At 40.3% G+C, this 23,937-nt stretch overlaps 1 protein-coding gene across 2 annotated transcripts in view; it reads left to right on the top strand.

Moving 5' to 3' along the window:
- MALRD1 (MAM and LDL receptor class A domain containing 1) overlaps positions 1 to 23,937 on the top strand; it is a 228,651-nt gene that overhangs the window by 106,638 nt on the left and 98,076 nt on the right. For both annotated transcript variants that reach the window (XM_080974345.1, XM_080974346.1), the window contains 2 exons: positions 464 to 709; positions 2,816 to 2,973. In XM_080974345.1, the coding sequence (XP_080830471.1) occupies positions 464 to 709; positions 2,816 to 2,973 (404 nt within the window). The remainder of the gene's footprint in view (positions 1 to 463; positions 710 to 2,815; positions 2,974 to 23,937) is intronic.

The raw sequence follows: 23,937 nt of genomic DNA, 5'->3' as shown, positions 1-23,937 counted from the left end.
ACCTTAATTCATTTCTGCTAAAAATGGCATTCAAAAAATTTCAAATGTGATAATGGTTTTCAAACTTCATGCTAAATAGCATCTACATGTCTGTCAATGAACTCCTGAATACAGCGGACCATTCAGTCCATTCTGGTTGTTAGTCAGCATTTTGAACCTCAGGTTTATGTGTGAACTGATCACACCCATAGAGCACATTTATTTAACCCTCCCTGCGAGGAAGGTTGAATCAGTGGTGGTAGTAAGCCATAATTCAAAAAAGCTTGACTATCATTACTGATCACTTCATTGAGTAATCCAGAACTTCCTGTCATGCACTTTGTAAATCACTGATGTGGTTCAACGCCTCACTCTGCAGTAAAAGAAAACGCCAGCAATTAAGTCAGGCTAGAAACAATGGAATACATTGTCATCAAAATCCTTCTCTCTTCTTCTCTTTCTGTTGTGTGTATATTTTTTCCAGGCTCTTGCTCACATGGTTATTTGGAATGTCTCAATGGCAAGTGTTATAGACCAGAACAAAGCTGCAATTTTGAGGATGACTGTGGAGATAATACTGATGAGAGAGAATGTGGGACCTCCTGCACTTTTGAAAATGGTTTATGTGGTTGGCAGAATTCCCTAGCGGATAACTTCGACTGGGTTGTAGGAACCAGCTCACCTCAAAGCCTCAGGCCTCCAAAAGACCACACACTTGGAAACGGGAAAGGTACATTGCCACTTCAGCACAGGGAATTTATCTGCATTCACAAAGCTTATCATCCCATCCCATGCAACACAGGGCAAGTTCTAAATCTAATTAGAGTCCTGTTATGAATATCTAAATTGGTTAAATCCCTAATGCTGAATACTGTTCTATAATGCAGTTTTGCAAAGCAGCCTCTTCTTAATTGTTGCTTTCTCAGAGTGCAGGGAAGTTGCACACTTGTTTCTCAGGTGGCAAAGAGAAGCCATATCACATCGGTACCAGGTTACAAGCCGAGCCAGTCACCAATCAGACATTTCACTGAGTGAATAATTCCGCAGGGTCAAGACTAAATATTCAAGCCTTTGTCACAACACCTCTGTGAGCAATCTAAGTTGCCAGCTGAAGCTGGGTAATCGCTCCATAAAAAATTAAGGGGTGAGCTAGCAGCAGAAGCAAAGGCCCAGGTGCTGAAACCGTAGCCTGTATATGTAATCCAAAAGGAAAGAGATGCAAACAGAAGAGCTGGGAATGTCCATAGGAGACAAGTGGCTTCTAGCATTGTTCTGTGTGGCTTATCTGCTTCTAACAATTCCAGCTTTCCATTTTTATGTTAAGTTTCTAGCCGTCATGTTTAGAAGAGTGATTTGATCATATGTGGGCAAAAATCACCTTCAGAGTCTTTATTGCTGAAAGCGTTGCCTAACCTGGTATTTACTATGCCTTTTTCATATTATGTACTTTCCTGTGGCTAAGCAAAGAAACATCAATATAATTGTACCTCTTGCTCCATAAAGGAACTCTGTTTGTAATAAATGTTTCAGCTGGCACCTGAAACATTTTTGCAAATGATTTTCTTTTCAAGTCATATTTCATGCTATTTGTTTGAACCCTCAGTTCCTCAGCATCATTATTTCCATGGCTGTGATAATACACAATATGCCTATAGTGTCAGAAGTGACCTTTTCTTTGCAGTGTTTAATGATGATTAGATCTTCCCCCTGGAGTTGGCATGGCAGCATTCATTTCCCAACAATATTGTTGCAAACTTAAAACAACCAATGAATGTCAAAGTGAGATTCACATTGTGGGGGGTATGAGGGATCTTCTCCATTATGAGCTTTTATGCCCATACAAAAATATATGTTGAATTGTATGCCACCATCAGCATGCACAAAGCTTTACAAAGAACAGAGGGACAGATCTCTTTCCCAAGGAAGTCGCAGTCTAGAATCCAGCAAATGAAAAGCAAAGGAAGTTGGGGTACCCACGTGGTCATGGGAAGAGTATACATTTGTACATGTACAAATGCTTGATTACAATTGGTATGGGGATCAGAAGAGTGATTATGTTAGAGGAACTAGGCATGGAGGAAGGGTTTGATTTCCTTCCATGGTCACAAATCACCCCATGTAGGAGAAAAGCCATCAGATGCAGAATCAGCCAAACCAGTTGCTATGACAACAGCCCAGTGCTGTCTATATAAGTGATTAAGGCATATCAGCTCGTTAGTCAGTCAGTGAGTCTGTCCGTTGTGCCTTGGAATTGCTGGAGCAATATAAATACTTTCCACTTGTATATCTGTGTCTGCAAAGCCTACAAGCTGTATCCAGAACTGTATTACTGAAGCCTGAAGTAAACTATTTTGGACCTTAAGCTGTCCTGTGTAAGAAGAAGGTTAGGGAAACCAAGTCAAGCTGGTCTGGGCAAAGAATAAATTATTGGGGTTGCAGCCAAGTTGTCCCTAGTGGAATGTCTGCTACCAAATACGTGCCAGGTGTAAGAGTTTCATATAAGGGTTTTCAGCAATAAAGAGGCTATAATGGAAGCTGTTCAGTGCTGGAAGTGGTTCTTACACCTACATATGGGCATGGGTGGAACACAGTACAGCGTCTGCTATGTGACTGCATAGATGACTACTTAAAAACAACACTTAAACAACAACTTGTTTTCTAACCATTCCACAGACCTCTTCATCCAAAAATATTCTGTGTGATAAGAGGTGGCTAAGAGAGTTTTCCTTAGTACAACAAACTCTGTAGTGGTACTTTTTCATTTCTCTTTCCCCGCCCCCCCAGGCTGGTTTATTATTGTTGCCGTTTTCACATCCTGCATCATTTCTGATTCCAGGACAATTCCTCTATCTTGAAGCGATGTCACTAGGAGTAAGAGGTGAAAAAGCACTTCTCAAGAGCTCCAGATGGGCAGAGTCTAGCACCACTTGCATGCTGAGTTTCTGGTACTACATGTCTTCAAAAGCAACAGGACACATCCAGGTTCTCATTAAGGTAATAGTTTCACTTCTCCATTGTCTGTCAAATAATTGATTCTTCCACTCTCTTTGTCAAAGTGACACGAAAGCTTCTTAACAGAGGGGCTACTAGTCACCAAACCTACTGTTTAGTTTGTAAAAAAACAAACCATGAACATTTGTTGGTAAAATAGAGGGGGTGGGGAAAAGATAGGAGTGAATTGAAGCAACTGCATGTTGCCGCAAAGTGTGCATGCTCTGAGTCTGGAACTGATTTTAGAAACCCTAATTTAAAAGAGGTGGCATATAGGGCAGATCAAATTAACAGAATGAGAAAGGAATGAAATGGAGAAAATCTGTTCATTCCTTGAGTGAATTTGCAAAATAGTATGCACCCAGAAAAGTCATAGTTTCTTAGCAGAGGATTTTGTTTACCTTAATGAAGAAGAATTATGATTATAATTTAGCACAGAGTATGCAGAATCGTGACTGCATAGCTTACTTCTTCTCAATGAATGTCTGGCAGCATTTTAATTCCACATTGTGTCATGGTTTACTTTTAACTTGCATTGCACCCGGCTGCTTTGAAAGCACCCTTTAACACCATGGCATGTCATTTTAGGGAGTGAAACTCAATTTTTGCAAATTTCTTCAGTGAGAGGTCCTAAAAATAGGTTTTTGGGTTTGAGGAATTCAAATTTGCTGTTGTTTTTGTCATTGGACAACATTTAGCTTCATAAGTCTGCATTTGATGAAGAAGCACATAAACTGCTTTCGGAAAACCAAAGAATTTTAATTTTACCTTCTGAAAATGTCAGTAATGCTAAATAATAATATTTAATGTAAGTGCAAGTACTTGGTAATCTTTTTCGTGATTTCTATGCAAATTTACACACATTTTACTAACAAAGCAAAACTGAATTATATTTGTTTAGTCGTGTCCGACTCTTCGTGACCCCATGGACCAGAGCACGCCAGGCACTCCTGTCTTTTATTAACTTAGCCCAAATAGATTTTGAATTCTCGAGTCATATTACAACTTTTTAGCATCCCTCATTTTTGGAATTTGAAAATTGAAAAATTCAACATGCCCTATGTGTGACATGCTATTAGTTTTTTAAAATGGTATTGTCCTACCATAAAGTGAGGCAGAGTAAAATGAAATGCAAAAGAAGAAATACCCTTTTACATAACCTCTATCTTCTGTTCATTATGAAGAAATTGTTCATTAAGAGAGCTTTTCCTATCTGCATCCTTTTCTCTTTACTTTCTCCATGCAACAGTTTCCCTTCAAACAACAGACAACTGTCACTTTTTTTGATACTTTTCATGTTAGCAAAATGTTAGCTTTGTATATGGTCCCCTGTCGACTGAGAGCAATATGTAACCGTGCAGTTCTGAAATGGTGGCATCTGTCATCAGAAAATGTTCAGCAGCCAACATAAATAGAATGAAAACATAAAAGACACACCTGTGTCATTTTATTTCTGCATTTCCTTCTCCCCCAGCACTCTGCCACTCTTGTCTTTAAAAATGACATTTTACCTTCGCTATTCCACATGGATGAAAGCATTATTCAATCGTGATTCTTGGCAGGACAGGTGGAAAGGTGTCACCTGACTTTCTAAAAACAATCAAACAAACATTAAAACCAATGGCATGGTTAGCTGCTTGACTATTATCCTTGGCCACTATTGTTTGTGCACAGGTTCTGTTATGATGCAAATACAGAATAGTCTGAATGGGACACTCCAGGGAAAGCTGCACTGCCAGAGCTTTGCAAGTGCTTCAAAGGCACACCGCACAATGGCAACAGATGGAAAGTGCGTATATGGTAGGAAATGGTGCATTTATAAGGCAAATCAAACCATGACTTCCATCCTAAGATAAGTTAGCTGAAGTTTACAGAAGGAAAATATACCCTTTTCTATTTCCTCCAGTTACCTGATTGCCCTCCCCACCCTCCAAAAATGTGGAATAGGATGCTGGAGGTGGGGGTTCCCAGAATTGGGATCAGAACCTAAGATAAGTTATGGACATTTATGGAAGGATCGTTTCCCACCCCCTCTGCCCCAGAAGCCCCTGTGCATTCATCCATAGCTTCCTTAAGTTAATTTAACTTAGGCTCCAAGCCTATTAGTCTAGTATAAATAAACACACTATTAGTAATCTTACATCCAATGTGGAATCATTATTTTCCAGTATGCTCACTGTAAAGTTTCCCAATGGTCATTTTGTTAGGCACATGATTGGAGTCCCATTGACACAATCTGCCTCACTCCAGGCTTTGCATGTACTACATATTTATCGTAGAACAATCGCCTGCCATTTGTGAAATTCCAAACCTTGCTATCTTCACCAAAATGTATACTGATTTTTTTTGTGCTTGAAAATTATCTGCAACAAATTACTGTCAACCTTGCCCAGTTATGCTGAAAGTAATTCAGATGCCTGAAGATAAATGGAAATTTCAATATTTAGTGCCCTGGTGATAAGCTATCAGAAATATCAAAACAATGGAAGTATACCCCCCCCCCCCCGCGGCTGCCCAAATTAGCACAAATGTCTAACAATCACTGACCAATCTTCAGCTAGCTACTCAATTTAATGGATCATTATGAGAAGTGTATACTGCTCCCAGAAGCTCTCAAGTCCATAAATCAAATAGCTAGGTGATAAATGTCTGTTCTGATTATTGATGTGTTTTCAAAATTAGTGTGCTTTGGCAGTGATGGCCATGTGCAGAAAAATCAAAATGAATAAATTTGCTCAGAAAGATATTCAGAATTAAAACTTTATGTGGAACCACTCTTTTTGCTTAACTACTTTAGACATGAATAACAGTAAACTACTTACTTTGTACTTAATAAGCTCAGTGTGATATAAATATCTAACGATGCATGAAGGTGTTGGACTTTGGGAAATTAATGTTTATAAGAAGCAGCTATTGCCATGAAGATAAAGCTTTTGCTATATGCCCTGGAGAAGCTGCCTATACTATTAAATGGAGTGCTTTGCTGAGGCATTTGCTCCAAACTTTTTTCAGCTCTTGTGGGAGAAGGGGTGAAAATCTCAGAGCATTTGGACCAAGGTGGCCAAGGATTTGGGTTTGTTTGTTTCTTTCTTTTTTTAAAAAAAATAATATTTATTAATTTTCCAACCGTTTAAACACAACAAAACAAAAAACCCCCCAAAAACATAAAACTAACAAAACAAAACAAAACACAAACCATTTAAAACACAAAACAATTTCAATATCTTATCTTTCATTCCCTTATTTCCACGACCTCCTCACACCTCCCTTTTTGTATTCCACTTCTGTTAATTGTTTCAGCAATTCCTTTCCATCTTCCTCTGTTTTCTATCCTATAATTATCTTAACATATTCTAACCTTATTTTTACCTTTAATACTCTATTAATCTATTTATACTTGATTCCTTATAACATTTCTACTAAAGCCATATAACTTCATTCCAACATTTTTCTAACATTCATTATTTTTACAATATTTCTATAAATAGTCTTAAACTTTTTCCAATCTTCTTCGGATTTGGGTTTGTTTCTTAAAAGAATAAAAGATTCACAAGCTGCTTCAAGCGTCGGCTAGGCTACCCTCAACAACCTGCCAGTGTCCCCCTCAAATGAAGGACACAGTGCCTCATGGGAGTTACGCTGCATCACAGGGGGTGGCCCATCCTGTTTTACCACCTGAGGCGAAATGGGAAGGTGCTGCCGCTGCCGCCAAAGCCTCACGTGAGCTTTTAAAGATTTTTCCAGAGGCTGTAGCAGCAGCCACACAGCTCTGGCAGTGGGAAGGGTTCGCCGCTCATGGGATTGCAGCAACTGCTTCAGTCTGCCTCATGGGTGGGCCGGCCTGCTACGCCATGATGTCATTCCCTGGTGCAGTCTTAGGGTGGGAAATGTTTGCCTTAAAAGAAAGGAGCAACAGACAGCTGAAGGGGCATTTGTATATAAGAAAGACCTGTAAGACTTTTTCTTAGCTGTAAATGATATGTGGAGTGGCTTCTTTCCTGCTGGGATCATCAGACTTATAGTTAGAAAACTAACCCCCCCCCCCCAACCCGCTTTTGCTTTGTGCAGTATTTTTAGCTAAACAGAGGCATTGTGGGACCTTTCCTGTCTGGACATTGCCAGCCTGCCCCCTCATGTTAGCTCTGTCTTCAGTCCCCAAAGTAAGGCTTTTCAGGTTTAGGGAAGGTGAGAGTGGAACTAGCAGGGTTGTGGGAAATTACAGAAATGGAGAGCAAACTGCATTTCCAGAACATTCTAGAACTTATAAAAATTGAGTCAAGTGGCAAGATCCCCTGTCACTCAACATCTCATTCCATTCCTACTTGGCATTTGCAGTGTCATATACTTGGCAACCGTGTCTATATCATGTTTTTATTTCATATAAAGAACAACAGATTTTAAATGACTATATTTATATAATCCCATTGCTGCTTAGAGAAAAACAAATCTGCACTTTTTGTTTTTGTAAAGACCTTTATCTTCTGCTCAGCTTTTAGCTCAGCTCTCTTGATCAAACATCTGGCGCTCATTAAGTCGATGAAATATATACAAATTTAATTACTATTTTCAACAGTAGGTTGTTGAGTTGTGTTCAGAAATAGCTTCAACAGTAGATCGGGGAGTTGTGTTGAGAAATAAGCCACAAAGGGATGTTTCCTTTAAGTCTCCAACTGTCAGCTACCCTATGTTTGACCCCATTTTGATTGACATACCACTTCATTGGTGCTTTCATTTGGGTTCAAGAATATACTGCTTTTGCGTGAAGCTTATGGTATTTTACTGTACTTTCTCTCTGGCCTACATAAACATTCTAAAAGATACCACATAGAAAATCCCTATTTATATTTGCCAAGTCATAAAAACAAAACATGGGTAAACCCAAGAGGGAAGACTGGATTATACTGGATGGTGCAGGGAGAGGGCACCTTCCCTTCTCACTCACAGTGCACCTCTTTTATCTCCAGTCCCCCAGATGCCCACATGTAGGCATAATTCAAAAAGACAAGCCCACATAAAATTCAATGCATAGAGCTCAAAACCTCATTCCCTGATTTTAATACATTTTGTTACAGCTTCCACATGTACTGAAAAATGATCTGATTCTCCGTGCTTCAGATTAAGAGCTTTGGTCCATAATAAAACTAGACCCAAACTGGCTGCAAAGGGTGTGAAGTGGGAAAACACAAATGTCATTGTTTTAACATTGATCTTTACTCTTATCCCAGGCTTATTAATTTGTAGCATTCCCTTCCCTTTACTAGCAAAACTACATTCTGAATTTAGTGAAATCATGTATCTTGTAATCGCAATATGCAACTCAACCAGTAAAATTATTTTATTTTTATAATCATGGACATAGTTTTTGGATATTTATACATTCAGGTAGCTATCCCATAATGATAACATGGGAACAGTAGGGATTTTCACTGCTGTTGCCTGTCACAGTCAATTAATTGCATCTAAACATAAATGAGCAAAATCGTAATGGCATTTTTGAGAGCAAGACATATCAGCCAGCTAAAGTTAGCCTATATAAGGGCAGCCCCATAGCCTGACCTACAGCTAGTGGAGCATCCAGGCATAACGCCAGCTGGAGACATTTCCTACAATCCACAAAGCTGTTAATGGATTAATGTAGTACTGAATCTGTCACCTGGACACTGTAGCTTCTTACCAGGTGTCATCAGCCATCACAGCTGTTGCCTTTTTCAACTAGCATAAGGAAGGGACGGGAACCAAAAGAGGTAATATATAAATAGCCTCTTTATTGGTCAAGATCCAGGTGCTGAAAATACACAGTCTTCTGAAATATCCTGATCAGGTTTGGTGGAATGTGATTCCCATTACAAACATTAGAGCAAAATCTAGAATAGGGGGTCAGTTCTGAGACTGAATGTTCAGGATGTGACGCCACCAAGAAGTGGGCTGTCTTGCAGTATTTCCCTTGGTGTAGAACAAGCATTACATACTCTCAAAGTTCATATTTGATTCAGATTTCAGACTTAGTTGGAGAGAAATTTAAGCCCTTCTTTCAAGTTCCCTCCTACTGCCTCCCTTTCTTGATGCTCTGATGGCATCAGTGGAATGGAGGGACATCTCTATCCCTCCTCACCTCTCTGATGTCACTCACTATTATTCTGCATGCCAGGTGCTGGGAACTGATGATTCAGAGAAATTAGATTCAGAAAAAGAGGCTTTTCCCAAGTTTTTTTTGGGGGGGGGGCTGTTTTCCCTCTCCCGAGCTGTGTGTGTGTGTGTGTGTGTGTGTGTGAGAGAGAGAGAGAGAGAGAGAGAGAGATGGGGGGGGGGATAGTGACGTTGTATGGTGTCACCAGGAGATGCAGCTGTGGAGCCACATTCTTACTTTGTGAAAGTAAAAATAATATAAACAGCATAAATCTTCTTCAGCCATTCTAGTGTGTAAATGCAACATGTGATGAGGGAGAGCAGGGACAAGCCTGCTAACTTTCCTTTCCCCTCACCCACAGTTTCCACCTCCCTCCCTGGCCACAAGCTGGAGGGCAAATTTCTGCAGGGGGAGCTCCAATACTCGTTGAGACTTTCTGCAAGAAATAGAATCCTGCAAGATCCAGGTCCTGAATCTTGTGGCGAGCCTCCATCAACACAAGAAGCTCCCTACTTTAGAACTTCACTCTCTAACTCATGAAGGGTAATGGAATCAATGGTGGGACACAGAACAGAACATGCCCACCCTCACTTTATATCGCGTTTATGCTGCACTTTCAGACCATACATTGGGCTTTCTCTGGAGTTATTGAAATCACAGCTTTTCACCTTTCTATAACATGCATGCTGGTAATAATCTGTGTCAGTAGCTGATTTTGGACCAAGGATTTGATGCACTGTACTGAACTGAGCTTCCAACTTTGATGGGAGCTCCCTGAGGCTTGAGTGTGATTGGCTATCTGTTTCAACTCCTTGTAGGCAGTGGTAGCAAAATTAATCCAAAATGTTAATAGAAACAAGAGGTAAATAGCTATCAGTCATAATGGAAAATCAGTAATAATAGAAAATCCTTTGGGAAAGTAATGAGATCTTTAAAGTACGGGCAAAGGATTTTATCATTGGCTGTGTTACATTTTCTACGAATGAGAAATGGAAATTCTAGTCTTATTGCAGGTAAATTATCATAAGAAAATCTTATGCTACTCTTAAACTGCCCAGTTTAAAAACTCAGTCAAAGCTTTGCTGACCTGGAATAATAAACCTTTCCAGTGCACACAAAACTGAATTGCTTTGAATAAGTGTCACTAATGTGTTTTTGAGTTTTCTGACAGTGCTAAAAAAAAAAGGATGAGTGGGAATATTTTTAGAATGTAAAAAGTATGATTTTCATAGACTGTCTCAAAATTCAGGTAAAAGAGTAGTAAGAACTGCAGTTGGATTTTGGAGATTATTTTCAATATCGGCCAATTTTTCCTTTGAAAAGATTGGCAGATTTAAGATTCACATTCACTATAGTCCCCTACCCTTTTCCTGCTGTATTAGTAGCCTGCTGCAAATGTTTGAAAAGGAAAGGTTCCCTGTTCTTGATCTGGATCCACTTTAAAAGTAGGAGATGGCTGCACTAGACTGTTCCTCTTTCCTAGTCATTTCAACAGGTAGCAGATTTAAGTGTCCAAAGCTTGTTTTCAGCATACAATTGCTGGAAGCAGACAGGAAATGGCTACAGGGTCACATCTCCATAATGGTTGGATATTAAGTATGAAATGCCTTTGTGGGAGAAGTCTCAATTTTTAATTATTTGCATCAGTTTACATACTGCAGAGACACTCTTCTGTGCAAAAAAGCTGGTGTTTAGCTGCCAGGTTCCTGCTTTTGAAATCCACAGCACCATAAAAAAGGACTTATGACCTTCTTTTCCAAGGATAAACCAAGATTACTGAAAGGTACAATGCAGATGACTCCTCTTTTGCTGGTTGGAATGATGAGGGCTGCAGATACTTTGATGTTTTCCTCTTGAGCCTAGCTAGACCTGGCAAAAGAAAATAGAGATTACAGGCAGGGTAGCATGGGCATTGACACTTGCTTTTCACCCACCAGACCAACTCCTGTTGTGCCCCTCCCATCTGCCTGTTTCCCCAGCTGCAAATATACTTGTCAGCAACAGTTGGCTCTGGAAAGCCACTCACAATTCAACATTTCCATTGGAGACCCAGAGCATCTCTCATAGTGTAAGCACACAGCCAGAAGGCCACTGATTGGGAGAAGGCTTGCCTCATACTTGGTGCTTGACCTAATAGCAAAGCATCTCTCCTTTTAATTCCCATTTTATCCTATCCTTTATTTTCCCCCCACCGTTCAAAATGAGCAAATTTGCATCCACAAGCCCTTAGCAATTAAAATTTAATAGATCCCCAGTAGGATAGTTGTGTCCTTTAACGATTCTATAGTTTAGAGACGTGGGCTGTGTGTGTTTCTGCAGAGCCTTGGAAGTGTTCCACTACATAGCAATGGCTTTGGTTAATCTAGCAGGCTTAGAACATCAAGCACAGTGGCTCATAGAACTGTGCAACTAGTTCCACATGGATGCCCAAGGGAGCTTTGGACTTGTGTTTCTCCAGCAGCTCCCTCATGGTGCTTGGCAAAACACTTTTGAAACTGACAAGAGCTTCAAATATCCTTTGTGATATGCCATGGAAATCTGCTGTTCCAAGAGAAGAAACAGTCAAAAATCTGACAGGACATGCAGAAGCCCTTGGGTCTGCCTAAAATAGCAGTTTGGATGCAAGCCAATATGTTTTAAATTATCTCAGTGAAATTGAAAGCTGCTTCAACAGAAAATAATCCAGCTCTTTGCTAAAATGGTTGTTTTTTAATTTCTCATGTCTAGCATAAAAGCTAAGGTAGCCATTGAAGGAGAGGAGATCTTACATTTAATTGTGGTGATGATCCAAAGTAATTTACTTTACTGAAAATAGTAGAAGACACTAGTTTCCTAATTAATTGTATAAAAAGGTCAAATAAGGCAGCAGCCTTTCATGTAAACTGCATTATTTAACAATCATCTAAATGTAAGCCAATGAAAGATTCTTTAATTAGAAGCATCAGCCCATTGCAGCTGCCAGCTTCCTGCAGGTTAGGAAAACAAATTTATGAGCGGTAATGCTTAACTAATATCTTCTTGGTATCTAAAACCATATTTAGGGCTGTATATATTTCAGACTAAAAATCAAAAGCTGAGATTCCGAGGGTCCATATTTATTCTGTCTCACATAAAGATGAATTATTCAGTAAAATATTGTTGCACACCACCCCAGTCTCTGAGCAGTGCAAGATTCCAGGCATTTACTCAGGGTTTGGTTTCCTTGGGATGAGGTACAGTGGAGGCAGTGGTGTCTTTAGGATATATGGTTTATTTACATATATACAACCTGAGCATTTGATAGAAGGGCTCACAGCATTAACACCCCAGAAGGTCTTGCTTTTCCCATAGTCACATGCTTGGATTCAAGCAGAAATCAAGCATGTCTCTCCCTCTCAACCTTCTGCCTGCCACCTGCTTATGGTCCTCAACTCTATCTTTGGTCCTTCTAACTACTGGCCAGCTTTATTTATTTTGCTAATGGACACTGAAATCCTGTCTCCAACCACCAAACTCTTATGCAGCAACCTCTCTGACGTCTGAGATTTCAGCAAACATTATGCACACATTTTCAAGCATACTTTAGTCAGTCAGGGATTTAGAAACTTGATCTTGAGATGATATAAGGTAGTTTGAGGAAGATGAATTTTGTGCCCATAGTGGTACAATCTTTCCTTGTCTTTGTATTAATACAGAATTGCAGTTTTTCATTCATACATCATTGGCCCTATTTCTTCTCCTCCCACATCTTGAGGGTGTTCATTCAGTACATTCTTACAAATCACATTGTACCTGAGCAACTCCACATGGTTTGTAGCAGTCCATGTATCACATAGCAAACCAGCAGTGCTTATTTGGAGATCCAGTCAAGGCCAGTGTATACCATGCCAAATTCTGGCCTAACACTCCTTGGCTCCCCTCAATCAAGGTGGGATCATTTGTCTTAATGATGGTAACTCATGCTGTGACTCCAAGGCTTTTCTCTTCAGACATGTCTCAGTTACAGTAACTACTAGAATAATCTCTCAGGGCATGTATATTTCCCCTCAAAGAAAGTGAAGAGACTAAACTCTAGATAGGTTTGTACAGGAATGAAAAGTGCTAGAAAAACAGACGTGCTCATTGGAAATTTTGCAACAGAATAGATGTGAAGAGGCATGGCCTATATCATGCTGGAATTGATGCATCTGGGAACAAAATTGAAGCATCATGCAGCTTTTAAGCCATTTGTTTAGGCTTGTATTTTGTACATTTTGCCATCTCACCAGCTAAAATATTACCTGTGCTACTGAGCCAGGACAAAGATAAAACTGCCCTACCATCTGTCAAGTGAAAACCCGTGGCTTATTTTTAGCTTTTATTGGCTCTTCACCTGAACTGTTCCCTGGCACCACTATCTGGCCTACACCAATTAGTTTCTTCACTTTTCTCACTTATAGTAGTTTTGTCTAGGGAAGAGAGAGAGAGAGGTGTTATTCCCAAATAGGGGTTCTTAATTTAACCAAGAAGTATCCATGTTCAGATAGGAGTCTCTTGTGCTAGCAAACTCATTTCATTGATCAGTGAACAGGGAAGGCCTTGCAGTTCAACATACTATGCAGTTTGTCATATTTGAAATGTTTCTCTTTGGCAGTGTTATATTCTTGACAGTCTGATTTTGACTAAGCTTACATTACAGATGTGTGAGAGTTTATTACCTCAAAAGAGTACTTGTTATGTACCAGTACCCACTTAACTATGTAGATCCCAAATCCTTTGATTCTAGATGTAGTAGAATGTTAACCCCCATTTCCCTGAATGTTTTAGCAATCTTTCATGCTCTGATTGGATCCCAGACTACTAACCGACTGGGAACTGTATATTATATCATCCCTAATCTTGAGCAAGGGGCAGATGGGGCTCATCAACCTGGGAAGGTAGCCCACTTAGGAGAAGGAAAACGCCAACCCTAAACCTCTGCGGCCTTGTGGCTATACTAATTAGTGAGAAAGGCTTCAGGAATAAACTCCAAGAAAAAGTCTGTACCCATTGCCTTGCGGGACATCTTCAGGAGAAGAAAAGGCTAAGGAGAAACCCTACACAAATCCAGAGCAGAGTCTCTAAGGTGTTTGGATGGTGCCTTGTATGCCTCCTTCCAGCACTCTTGCAGCCAAGCTGGTGCCAAATGCATTGCTCTGCTTTTCTTTGGACCACATCAGTGAGGTCTTGTCGTCTGGGCAGTCCAGGACCTCCATGCCCACTGCCAAGACTTGTGCCCCAGAGAGGACACTTCAGTGCCGCTATGTGGGAGGAGGCAGTTATGAGTTACCGGTCTCTGCAACCACAGCAGACACTGTGATTCTTCAGCAGTTTAACTTCACCCCTGGAAGCACATGCCATTGTCTCTTGAGACAGGTGGATGCCAGCAACAATTCCTGACCATCTCTGTGTAATCTCTGTTTAATTTGGAACAAAGGCAAGTAAGAGGAGATATGATAGAAGTGTATAAATTTGAACATGATGCGGAGAAAGTGGGATGGAGGAGAGAGTTTTTCTCCTGACATTACAACCGCGGATCATCTAATGATTCTGATTGGCAGGACACTTGGGACAGACAACAGAAAGGACTACTTCACAAAAGTAGTACAAAGTGTAGATTTGAACTCTAGAATTCTTTTCCATAAGATGTGGTGATGAGCACCAGTCACCTGCAACTGCTAGCCCTGCCAGTGTCAATTTTGGGTGGTATTGATGCTCTTAGATCAGGCTGCAAACTGGCAGAGGGTCCTGAACAACCAGTTGAAGACCAGCATCAGTTGAAGATATTCCAACAAAAAAATCCTGGGGTTTGTTCTCTAAGTAATTTCTAGTCAATTAAACAAATTAAGCTGCTATATTCTGAATCAGACTCTCAAGCCTTTTCCACCTGAGATCTTTTAACGGAAGATGCCTGGACCTGAACTTGGGACCCTTTGCGTACAAACAATGCTGTTGAAACACATGCTTTTCTCACTTCACAAAACTCAATTCCGTTGCCATTTGAGCTCCCTTGCCCTGAAATTCTTTATCTGTTGATAATTAAAATCAAGATATATTGCAAGCATATCTGCCAATTTTGCGCCTGCTTGGTCGGCATTCATCAGACTAACCATTCAAAGATGGCATTGTGCTTTTTAGCACGCACTAAGAAATTGATTGCTTTAATTCCTTACTCTTGCTTGCTGAAATTGACTTGAAATTTTAAAATGGGGATGTATTTACAGAACAGCGCCTTGGCTCCTGGGCAATCAATTGGTTCATGAATGTCAATGTTTGGTTGCAGGGACACGGTAGTGGAGAGACACCTTGGCTCTATGCTGCTTCTCAATCTGCTACTGAGAGGTTTATGCGGAGGTTACAGGGGAGATTTTCATGACTGCTTTCTTGCTCTCTCTGTGTGTGCATATATGCATACAAAAGAAAAAGACAGGATATATAGATATATGAATGAAAGACAAGCTGTTCTGACTACTCGTGGCTTCATGTATTGGTCTAGAAAATCTGTGTTCCTCTGCCTTGCAAATGCCAAGCAGCATTGTAGGGGCACACATTGTAAGGTCTTTTAGAGACAACAAGAACAGCTTCAAGCTGGGAGATAGGACTGTTTATTTTGGCTGCTGCAGTCATTTTCTGGCCAGCAGAAAAGGATCAGGGAGAGGAACATTTCGAGCAGGAGTAGCTGGCTTTTTATAGGCAAAGGTCTACACTGACACATGGGTCAACCCTCTGGGGGCCTCATGTCAAACTGGTATGGCTGAACTGGTGGAGAGAACTGCAATTCTCAACACCACCTTCAGAAACCTTATTCTACACTATTTAAAACTGTTTTCATCATTCATGATTAAAATAGTTTAAAAATAATAATCAAAGGACAAGTTTGGAGGGGATGTTGTAGGGCTGCCACAAATACACCATTTGGGATCGTGGTGAGGGGACTATAGGAACAGTCAGCTTTTTAAAAATGGCATCACAGCAGAGGACCCAGGTCAGGATTTTATAATTTAAAAAAACCACACAACTTTTAAAAAAACAAAAACAAATTAGGGATGTCTTTGAGGGTCACAAAAATCCTCTAGAATTATGCTATCACTGTGGGGCCCATGGAAAACAGTATATTTCTGTATATATAATAAAAACTTTTAGGATTCTTTTTTCTGAGGGCAGAAGAAACTTTATTTCGGAGAGAAAGAGTGTTCCATACAGTAATCATTTGTCTCATTTAGCATGCATTTGAGGGTGCAGAAATTTAGAGCACATGGATGACATAATACTTAGTTTCATAGGTTCTTCCCATGGAGAAGCATCTCCCATCATTGTTCAAATGGAACTAAATGAGGGGAGGGGAGATCAAGGCCAGAAGGAGGACCCTTGTTACTCAGTTAGCCCTAATGGATTTAGTGTTTTACTCTTTTGACATGGATGTAGCTTTGACTTGTTTTATATTATTTTGATATATGTTGTGGTTTTAAATATTGTGATATTTTGTGCTGAGCTGTTTTCTGTTAACTTCTTTGAGAGTGGGATATAAGGCTAAGATGTCAGCAGTAAGTGAAATTGTACACGTGCAAAACATTGCAAGCCCATTTAGTACAGTAATGAGGTTTACGATGTGTGAACCAATGCCAATTCGTTCCAAGGCGAATTTACATGTGCACTCCTACAGAGCTATTCCTCCCCCTCCTTTATGATTCATAAATTTGTGCCAAGAAGCAAAAGGGATACAGGCAGTATTCATTTCTATAGGTCAGTGGTGGCTCACCCGCGTCTCATCCAATGTTCTCAGGTAACAAATCTGATCATCCCTGACCATTGGCAATGCTAGCTGGGGCTGATGGAAGCTGGTATCCAACAGCATCTGGAAGGCCACAGGTTGCACATCACTCTGAAAGGCAGGCAGCTTTTCTTTTGATGAGAATGACAGCATCTTTTGTCTCTTAGCTAAGCAAAGCAAAGCAATGCAACCAAGAAACTAGAAAAGGAGCCTGCCTTGCTACCTACCAGATGCCCCATTTGGAGTTCCATCTGTTGTACCTTAGGACATACTGCTATTACAAACCAATTTGCCCAAGAGTTTTGGCTAAATTCCAGAGGTATCCCTGCCGCGATTTATTTATTTATTTCTATATTATTTTGCCATTGACATACTAGGGGGAGATGTTGGCAGATTTCCAAGATGACTTTTTGTGGGGGCGGGAAGGTTTTTTTTTAAAAAAAATAATAATAATCTCTTCCCTTGTAAATTACAGGATCTCTGAAACTATGATGCAGAAATATTGGCACCTAGTATGCTAACTATGAAAGAGTCATGGAAGGATAGATCTTTCAAAATGCCTAAAAGGAGCATAGCAATATAAACATTAGTAAATATGGGTAATGCGGGGGGGGGGGGCTATACCTGCAGATGTAAAAGTGTTAATGAAAAGCTGGCATAAAATTCCAGTGGGAATGTTTGGATGGAAAGTTTCTGAAAATCTCTGTGTTTTTGCAAACTAGAATTGTGGGCTATGGTGTGTGGGGCTGAAACAGTGGCTGCATTTTGAAACAGTGGCTGCATTTTGAAACAGTGGCTGCATTTTGAAACAGTGGCTGCATTTTGAAACAGTGGCTGCACTTTGAAACAGTGGCTGCATTTTGAAACAGTGGCTGCATTTTGGAACAGTGGCTGCACTTTGAAACAGTGGCTGCATTTTGAAACAGTGGCTGCATTTTGAAACAGTGGCTGCATTTTGCAGCATCACATGGTGTGTATGCGTAATGAGAGCACGTTGTGCAGCACCGACTCACCTCAGTCACGGTGGCAAGCTGGCATGCCTGGGCTTTAATAAGGTCTAAACTACAGAATGATTGTAGCCAGCCCCTAAAAAAAAAGTCAGCCCAACCCACAACTGCAAGGTTCGGTAGGAAGTAAATACAAAGAAGTGAACCTAGGAAGCAGTCTTGTGTGAAGTAAGGTCTGTCAACCCCAGTATCATCTATTCTGACTAGTAATGGCTCTCCAAAGCTTTCATGCAACCTGACAAACCTTCAACTGGAGATGCAAAGCCTAAAAACAGGGACCTTTTTCACAGAAAACTCTGGGTCTCAAAAAAACTCAGTTTCATTGCAGTGGAATTGGAACTCAGACCTTCCACTCATGAAATCAGCCAGACACCCTTAGTGCCAGGCAGCATTTTGAGAAAGTAAAAGTTGAAGTGCAACTCTCTTGAAACCTCTGGCCTGTCAACCTGTGAATTTGGGGTTCTCCTTTAGTATTTCATTACCATGAAAAGGCACCACATCCTTCTCTTTTCAATATTCTGCATAAAATGCTTCATTTGCCACTTTAATGCAGAACCCATTTGATATATTTGCAGTGTAAACGCTGCTCTTGGATGCTATTGTTGCCTGTGTGAGGTGTATCTAATTACTTTGAGGCTGCAAAGAGAGCTGTTTTGCAACAAAAGAAAATTGGCACTTTCTCAGTCAGACATTTTATGTTGCTGAAATTACTAATAAATTGCAATTTGTCATGGTGTTTGTGCTCCAGAACTGTCAGAGGAACTAGTTCCAGAATTGTTGTCAGAGGAAAAAACAAAATCCCAAAACTGATGCTTTTATGAGAAAAATAATGTCTACATTAATAATAAAATACCTAACATATCTAGATGAAAACATTGCTGCTGAAATCCATGTACTGTATTATGCTCAAGCTACACAAGGGAACATGTGTCCTAAATAAACATGGTCACATTAATGCTATGTTTTATTTATGTCCCATGACACCCTGGGAATGAAAGTGCAATTTTCTGCATCCATACAAAGGAATTAGCAAGTATAACTGTTGAAAAAATATCACCGTGTTTTCAAAAGTAGCAACGAGACCATATTCAGTTCACATAGTAATTTTAAGATGGGGAGGAGTTGGCCAAATGAATTTGATTTTGCTGCTTCCTCCATTAGCGCTATGGTGAAGTAGTCTTGTGAATATGAACACATGCTCCAAAATATTGTCCCCGTCACTGCAAAACTACTGAGATGGATCTAAGTGAGGGGGTTTTCTTGTAGGTGGGTGTGGTCCCGTATGACTTGATCCAAAGTTGGTTGAACTGCATGCAGCCTCTGTGTGTGGTTAACTAAAAAGAGTTGCAAAATTGAAGTTACCCTGCCCAAATGAAGGCAGGTTGTTTCTTCTGAGTTAGTGTCCTAGTTACTGTTCAAGGTCAGGGTTAGGACTATAAATGTATTGTAGTTGATTGTTTGGACTTTCCACAAGGTCTCTTGGTATAAGGCTAGAGGATATCCAGATGACAACCTTTCATACCCTGGAATGGAGGAGGATCCATGTGAGTTTTTAAATCCCTTCCTTTCTCGTCTGGAACCCTAGCCAGAGCAACACCGCATTCAGACTCCTGTAGCGTTGGACAGAAGGTTAGATTAATGAGGCTTCTGCCGTAGAAGTCAAAGGCTTTAATATCTTCTAAAATGTGCTGCAAATTTATTCTGCTCATTTGTATAAATGGTTGCTCAAGGCTGCTAAAAGGGGACTGCACATAGACCCTTAACTTTTTAAAAATACAGAGGCCTGCATAAATATATAAGTAATTGCTAGATCTGAACTTTGACAATATTTGAGGTGAGAATACCATGCTGCTGCTCAAAAATGAAATGCTTCTTTAGAAATGGCACCAATATGAGATTATTCTCAGAAATAAAGTCAATGGAAAGATTGCATTCTTTAAAGTTATTGAGAAAAGCTAGTCACTCTGTGATAAATCCTTGTAGGGAGATATTCTACAGTAGCATTTATACAGCACTTACAAAGATTAAAAACACTTCACGTTCCTAGTCTGCAATCTTTACAATGAGTTTGTAAGATAGGTTGATACTAGAAGAGCTGAGGCAGGGTCACGAGCCCACAGCCCAGAAGGAAGACCTGGGGGACAAGTAGGGATGGGGAGGAAATTCTATTCACTTTGCCTTTGAGGGAGAGCCTACAAAATTCACATTTTCCAGAACAATATGTGCACCAAAACACAATCATACTTTGAAATTCAGTTTTCTGAATTTTGCAGTGTAGTTCTCCAGCAAAGCAACGTGTATAAATGTGCTTATATTAGTGAAAATAACATACAAAAACATTTCACACTTTTGTTTTGGTTTGCTTTCCTCCTTTCTGGTGACTGTGTTAGGACCGCTCCACATGTCCAATTTACTGTGCATTTGTAGTGATCTGAGTTCATAATGCTATCAGAGCATCCATAGGCAATCACACTTTCAGTACTATTTGTGCCTACAAAAGTTTTAGGATGATCATACTGATTCATTTATTATCAGTGTATATCCTGTAACATCTTGTTTGACTCTCATAACTTTTCATTCCATAAATGCTTATCATAAAATTATAGAGTTGGAAGGTCTCCCAAGGGTCATCTAGTCCAACTCCCTGCAATGCAGTAATCTCAACTAAAGCATCCATGACAGATGACCATCCAATCTCTGCTTAAAAACCTCCAAGGAACGAGAGTCCACTATCTTCCGAGGGAGTTCATTCCACTATCGAACAGTTTTTGCTGTTATTCATGAAGTTTAGGCAGAATCTACTTTCTTGTAAATTGAAGCCATTGGTTCAGGTCCTAGCCTCTGCAGCTGGAGAAAACAAGCTTGCTACATCTTCCATGTGACAGCCCTTTAAATATCATAGAATTGAATATCATAGAATTGTAGAGTTGGAAGGGACTACAAGGGTCATCCAGTTCAACCCCCCGCAATGCCGGGTTCTCAACACATGGTCCCCCATCCAATTTTTGTAACTAGGGTCAGTCAGGGCCTCGCCTTCCCAGTCCAGGTGGGAAAAGCCAGTAAGGCAGGGAGCAGGTCTTCCAGGACTCACAGCCAAGATGGTCTCTTCCCTGAAACAGCTGAAGATATTTTTTGTTCCAACAGGCATTTCCAACTGTGGGTCTTTAGCACAAGTGTCTACTCTGTTAGGGTTTAGTTGTGTTTCAGATGTATTCACTGTTCTTGTGTTTTTAACATTTAATTACCTTATGTGCAGATCATATTGAGATGGTATATAGAAGGCAATGAATAGATTGATGATTTAGTATTACATGTCATTTGCCCTCAATTTGTCTACAGAACGTTGCCTACTATGGCTGTGTTATTACTGCTATCTGTACAGTTTCATCAGTGTGCATGTACTCTGGAACTTAAACAAAATACCAATCTCTGCTCCAAAGAGCTAGATTTTGGTTTTGGCAGAGACAGTAGAGGCAAAGAGAGAGAGACTAACAATGAATAGATGCAAAAATGCAGAAAACTTTTGGGAAGGAGGTATAAGGGGCTTTTACTGGAATCTCAATAAGAGTTGGAATGAATAATACTACTAATAATTTTATTACTTATACCCTGCCCATCTGGTTGGTTTGCCCAAGGAAAAGCAGACGATCCACATACAGCTTTTTGCAGCAGGTTCCAGAGGTGAGGGTCAGAGATGAGGGTTTTAAGTGAACAACAGACTTTGGGGCAGCTCAGGATGGCTGGATTTTTCCTTGTTAGCATTAAGTAGTTAGAAGCAGGTGTGGACTACCTGGATTTTCTTATTTTGCACTTGCAAAAGAATCCCAAATGGGATTTTTAAAAAATCCCAGGTGGTTTCAGCAAGAAGAATGATTTTTAAAGGAAATCAAATGATCCTCTTTGGGCTGCTCTTGACAAGAATAAAAATGAAAGAAGACGGGAAGGTCAGAAGAGTTAACCTTCCTTTGAGTTATGAATGAGGATGCGCATCCCTTGGCACATTGTCATTCACTAGGCTGATAACAAGTCAATATAGAGAGTTCGCTAGCACTTTATAACAGAATTATTGGCAATAACTCATCTTAGCTCTGACAGGGTATTCTATTTTGGGAGAAAGCAGCACTATGTATAATCTAGTATGCACACATAATCTAAGGAAAGCAGTGATGTTTGGTATCCTTGTCATGTTCAGATATCACAAAGAAAGACTTGTGGTGATGGCGTTCTCTAATTAGCAGCCCCTTCGTAAAAAGAAAAGAAAAGTGACCGTTCAATAAATCAAACCACCTGAACCTGTAGTCTGACAGCAGAATAACAAATTCAGTTTCTCCTCTCTCACCCAAGGCTTATCAGATATCCAGCAACTTTAAACTGGGTCCTTGGCAAGTGAACACAAACAGCAAAGTATTCCTTGTTTTGGAATATGAATGTTGTAATGCTGAGCTTGACTATGAAGTGAACTTTAGTTCTTCTCCAGCTTGCCTTTCCTCAGAGCCTTGCTTTGCTGAAGGGATGGGGTGCCATGGGATTGTGCAGGGGAGAAACAATGTGCAGGGAAAGGGTTAAGAATCCTCCTTCCTCCCACATCTTCTCCGCCTTCTGTTTCAATGCCAAGAGCATTTCTATTCCACCATGCTTATGCAGGCAATTAAGACTATATCTTTCCATCACAGTTAGTTGTATTCTGGTTTTAACTTTTTAATTTATTTTTTATCTTATGGTTTTATGTACATTGTATACTGCTCTGATTTTTTTAAAAATGAATTGCTGGACATAAATATTTTATAAAAAACAAACAAACAGCAACCCTGTCTACAATTACCTGGGAATAAGCCATGTTGAACTCAGTTGAATTTACTCATGACTGGACATTTCTAGCTCTGTATTGGAGCCGTGACTCTTTTCTCACTGTGTACTTCACAAGTGAAACTAAGGGACCTGCCAATATGACAAAAGGTGTTCACAGAGGACACTTCCCTGCAGCAACTTCAGGAATTCTTAATGCAGATTGTCATGCGTGATGATTCTGTGTGTGTATAACTTGCTACAGGCACACACATACAGATAGAGATTTAGGTGAACATTCAATGGGACTTATTCCTAGGTAAGTCTCATTGCCCAGGCCCTTATGTCTAAGATTGCAGCAATCCAGCAAAAGGATTGATTGAAATTAGTATACCTTTCCCATGTGAAAATGATTATGCTCTCAAATTAGTGGAATATTTCATCTCACACCACAAGAGGGAGTATTTTATTCCTCTTTGGGATATAATTTATATTGACAGATGATGTGCATTAAATAATGCAATTTAAAATGCGAAGTACTAAGTCCCTCTCTCGCTTGAGTCCCTGAAGACCACAAGTTATGCTGAAAATTGGTAACTGATGGCCATCCTTTGCTATAATAAATAGGGTAGTTCCAGATGCTGGCTTTCTCCAGAGGCAAAGGTGCCTTTGTGAGTGACTGGCACACTAATACACCAGAAGTTCACAAGGCAGCCTTAGTTGTTCTGATTCTTAGTTTGTCTCCTACTAGTCACAAAATGCTAGCATGGTTCCCTCTAATGTACAAGCATCCAAATACAGTCATACCTCGGGTTGAATGCGCTTCGGTTTGAGCGCTTTCAAGTTGCGCTCCGCAGCAACCTGGAAGTAACGGAGCACGTTACTTCCGGGGTTTGCCACTTGCGCATGCGCAGACGCTTAAAATGACGTCACGCGCATGCGCAGAAGCGGCAAAAAGCGACGCGTGTGTGCGCAGACGTGCCGTTGCTAGTTACGTTTGCTTTTAGATGCGAACGGGGCTCCGGAATGGATTCTGTTCGTATCTAGAGGTACCACTGTAGCAGCATTGGTGGGACATCAATGGATGTCCCAAATTCATCACAGAAGCACTATACCTTTATAACAACCACCTGTTCTTTGAGGTACTTCTCTTTGACTTTGGGTTTGCAGCTACAATGACTAGAAATGCTAGCACTGAGAACTTAGAACTGGAAGATCAAGATTTCAGGAGAGAGAGGCAGGCAGGCAAAGGCCACTTCATGGCCTGTTCCAGAATGACT

This window comes from Podarcis pityusensis, assembly GCF_964106645.2.
Source record: "Podarcis pityusensis genome assembly, chromosome: 12".
Lineage (NCBI taxonomy): Eukaryota > Metazoa > Chordata > Lepidosauria > Squamata > Lacertidae > Podarcis > Podarcis pityusensis.
Note: the sequence above shows the minus strand (reverse complement) of the source record. Positions and strands in the feature narration are given on the sequence as shown.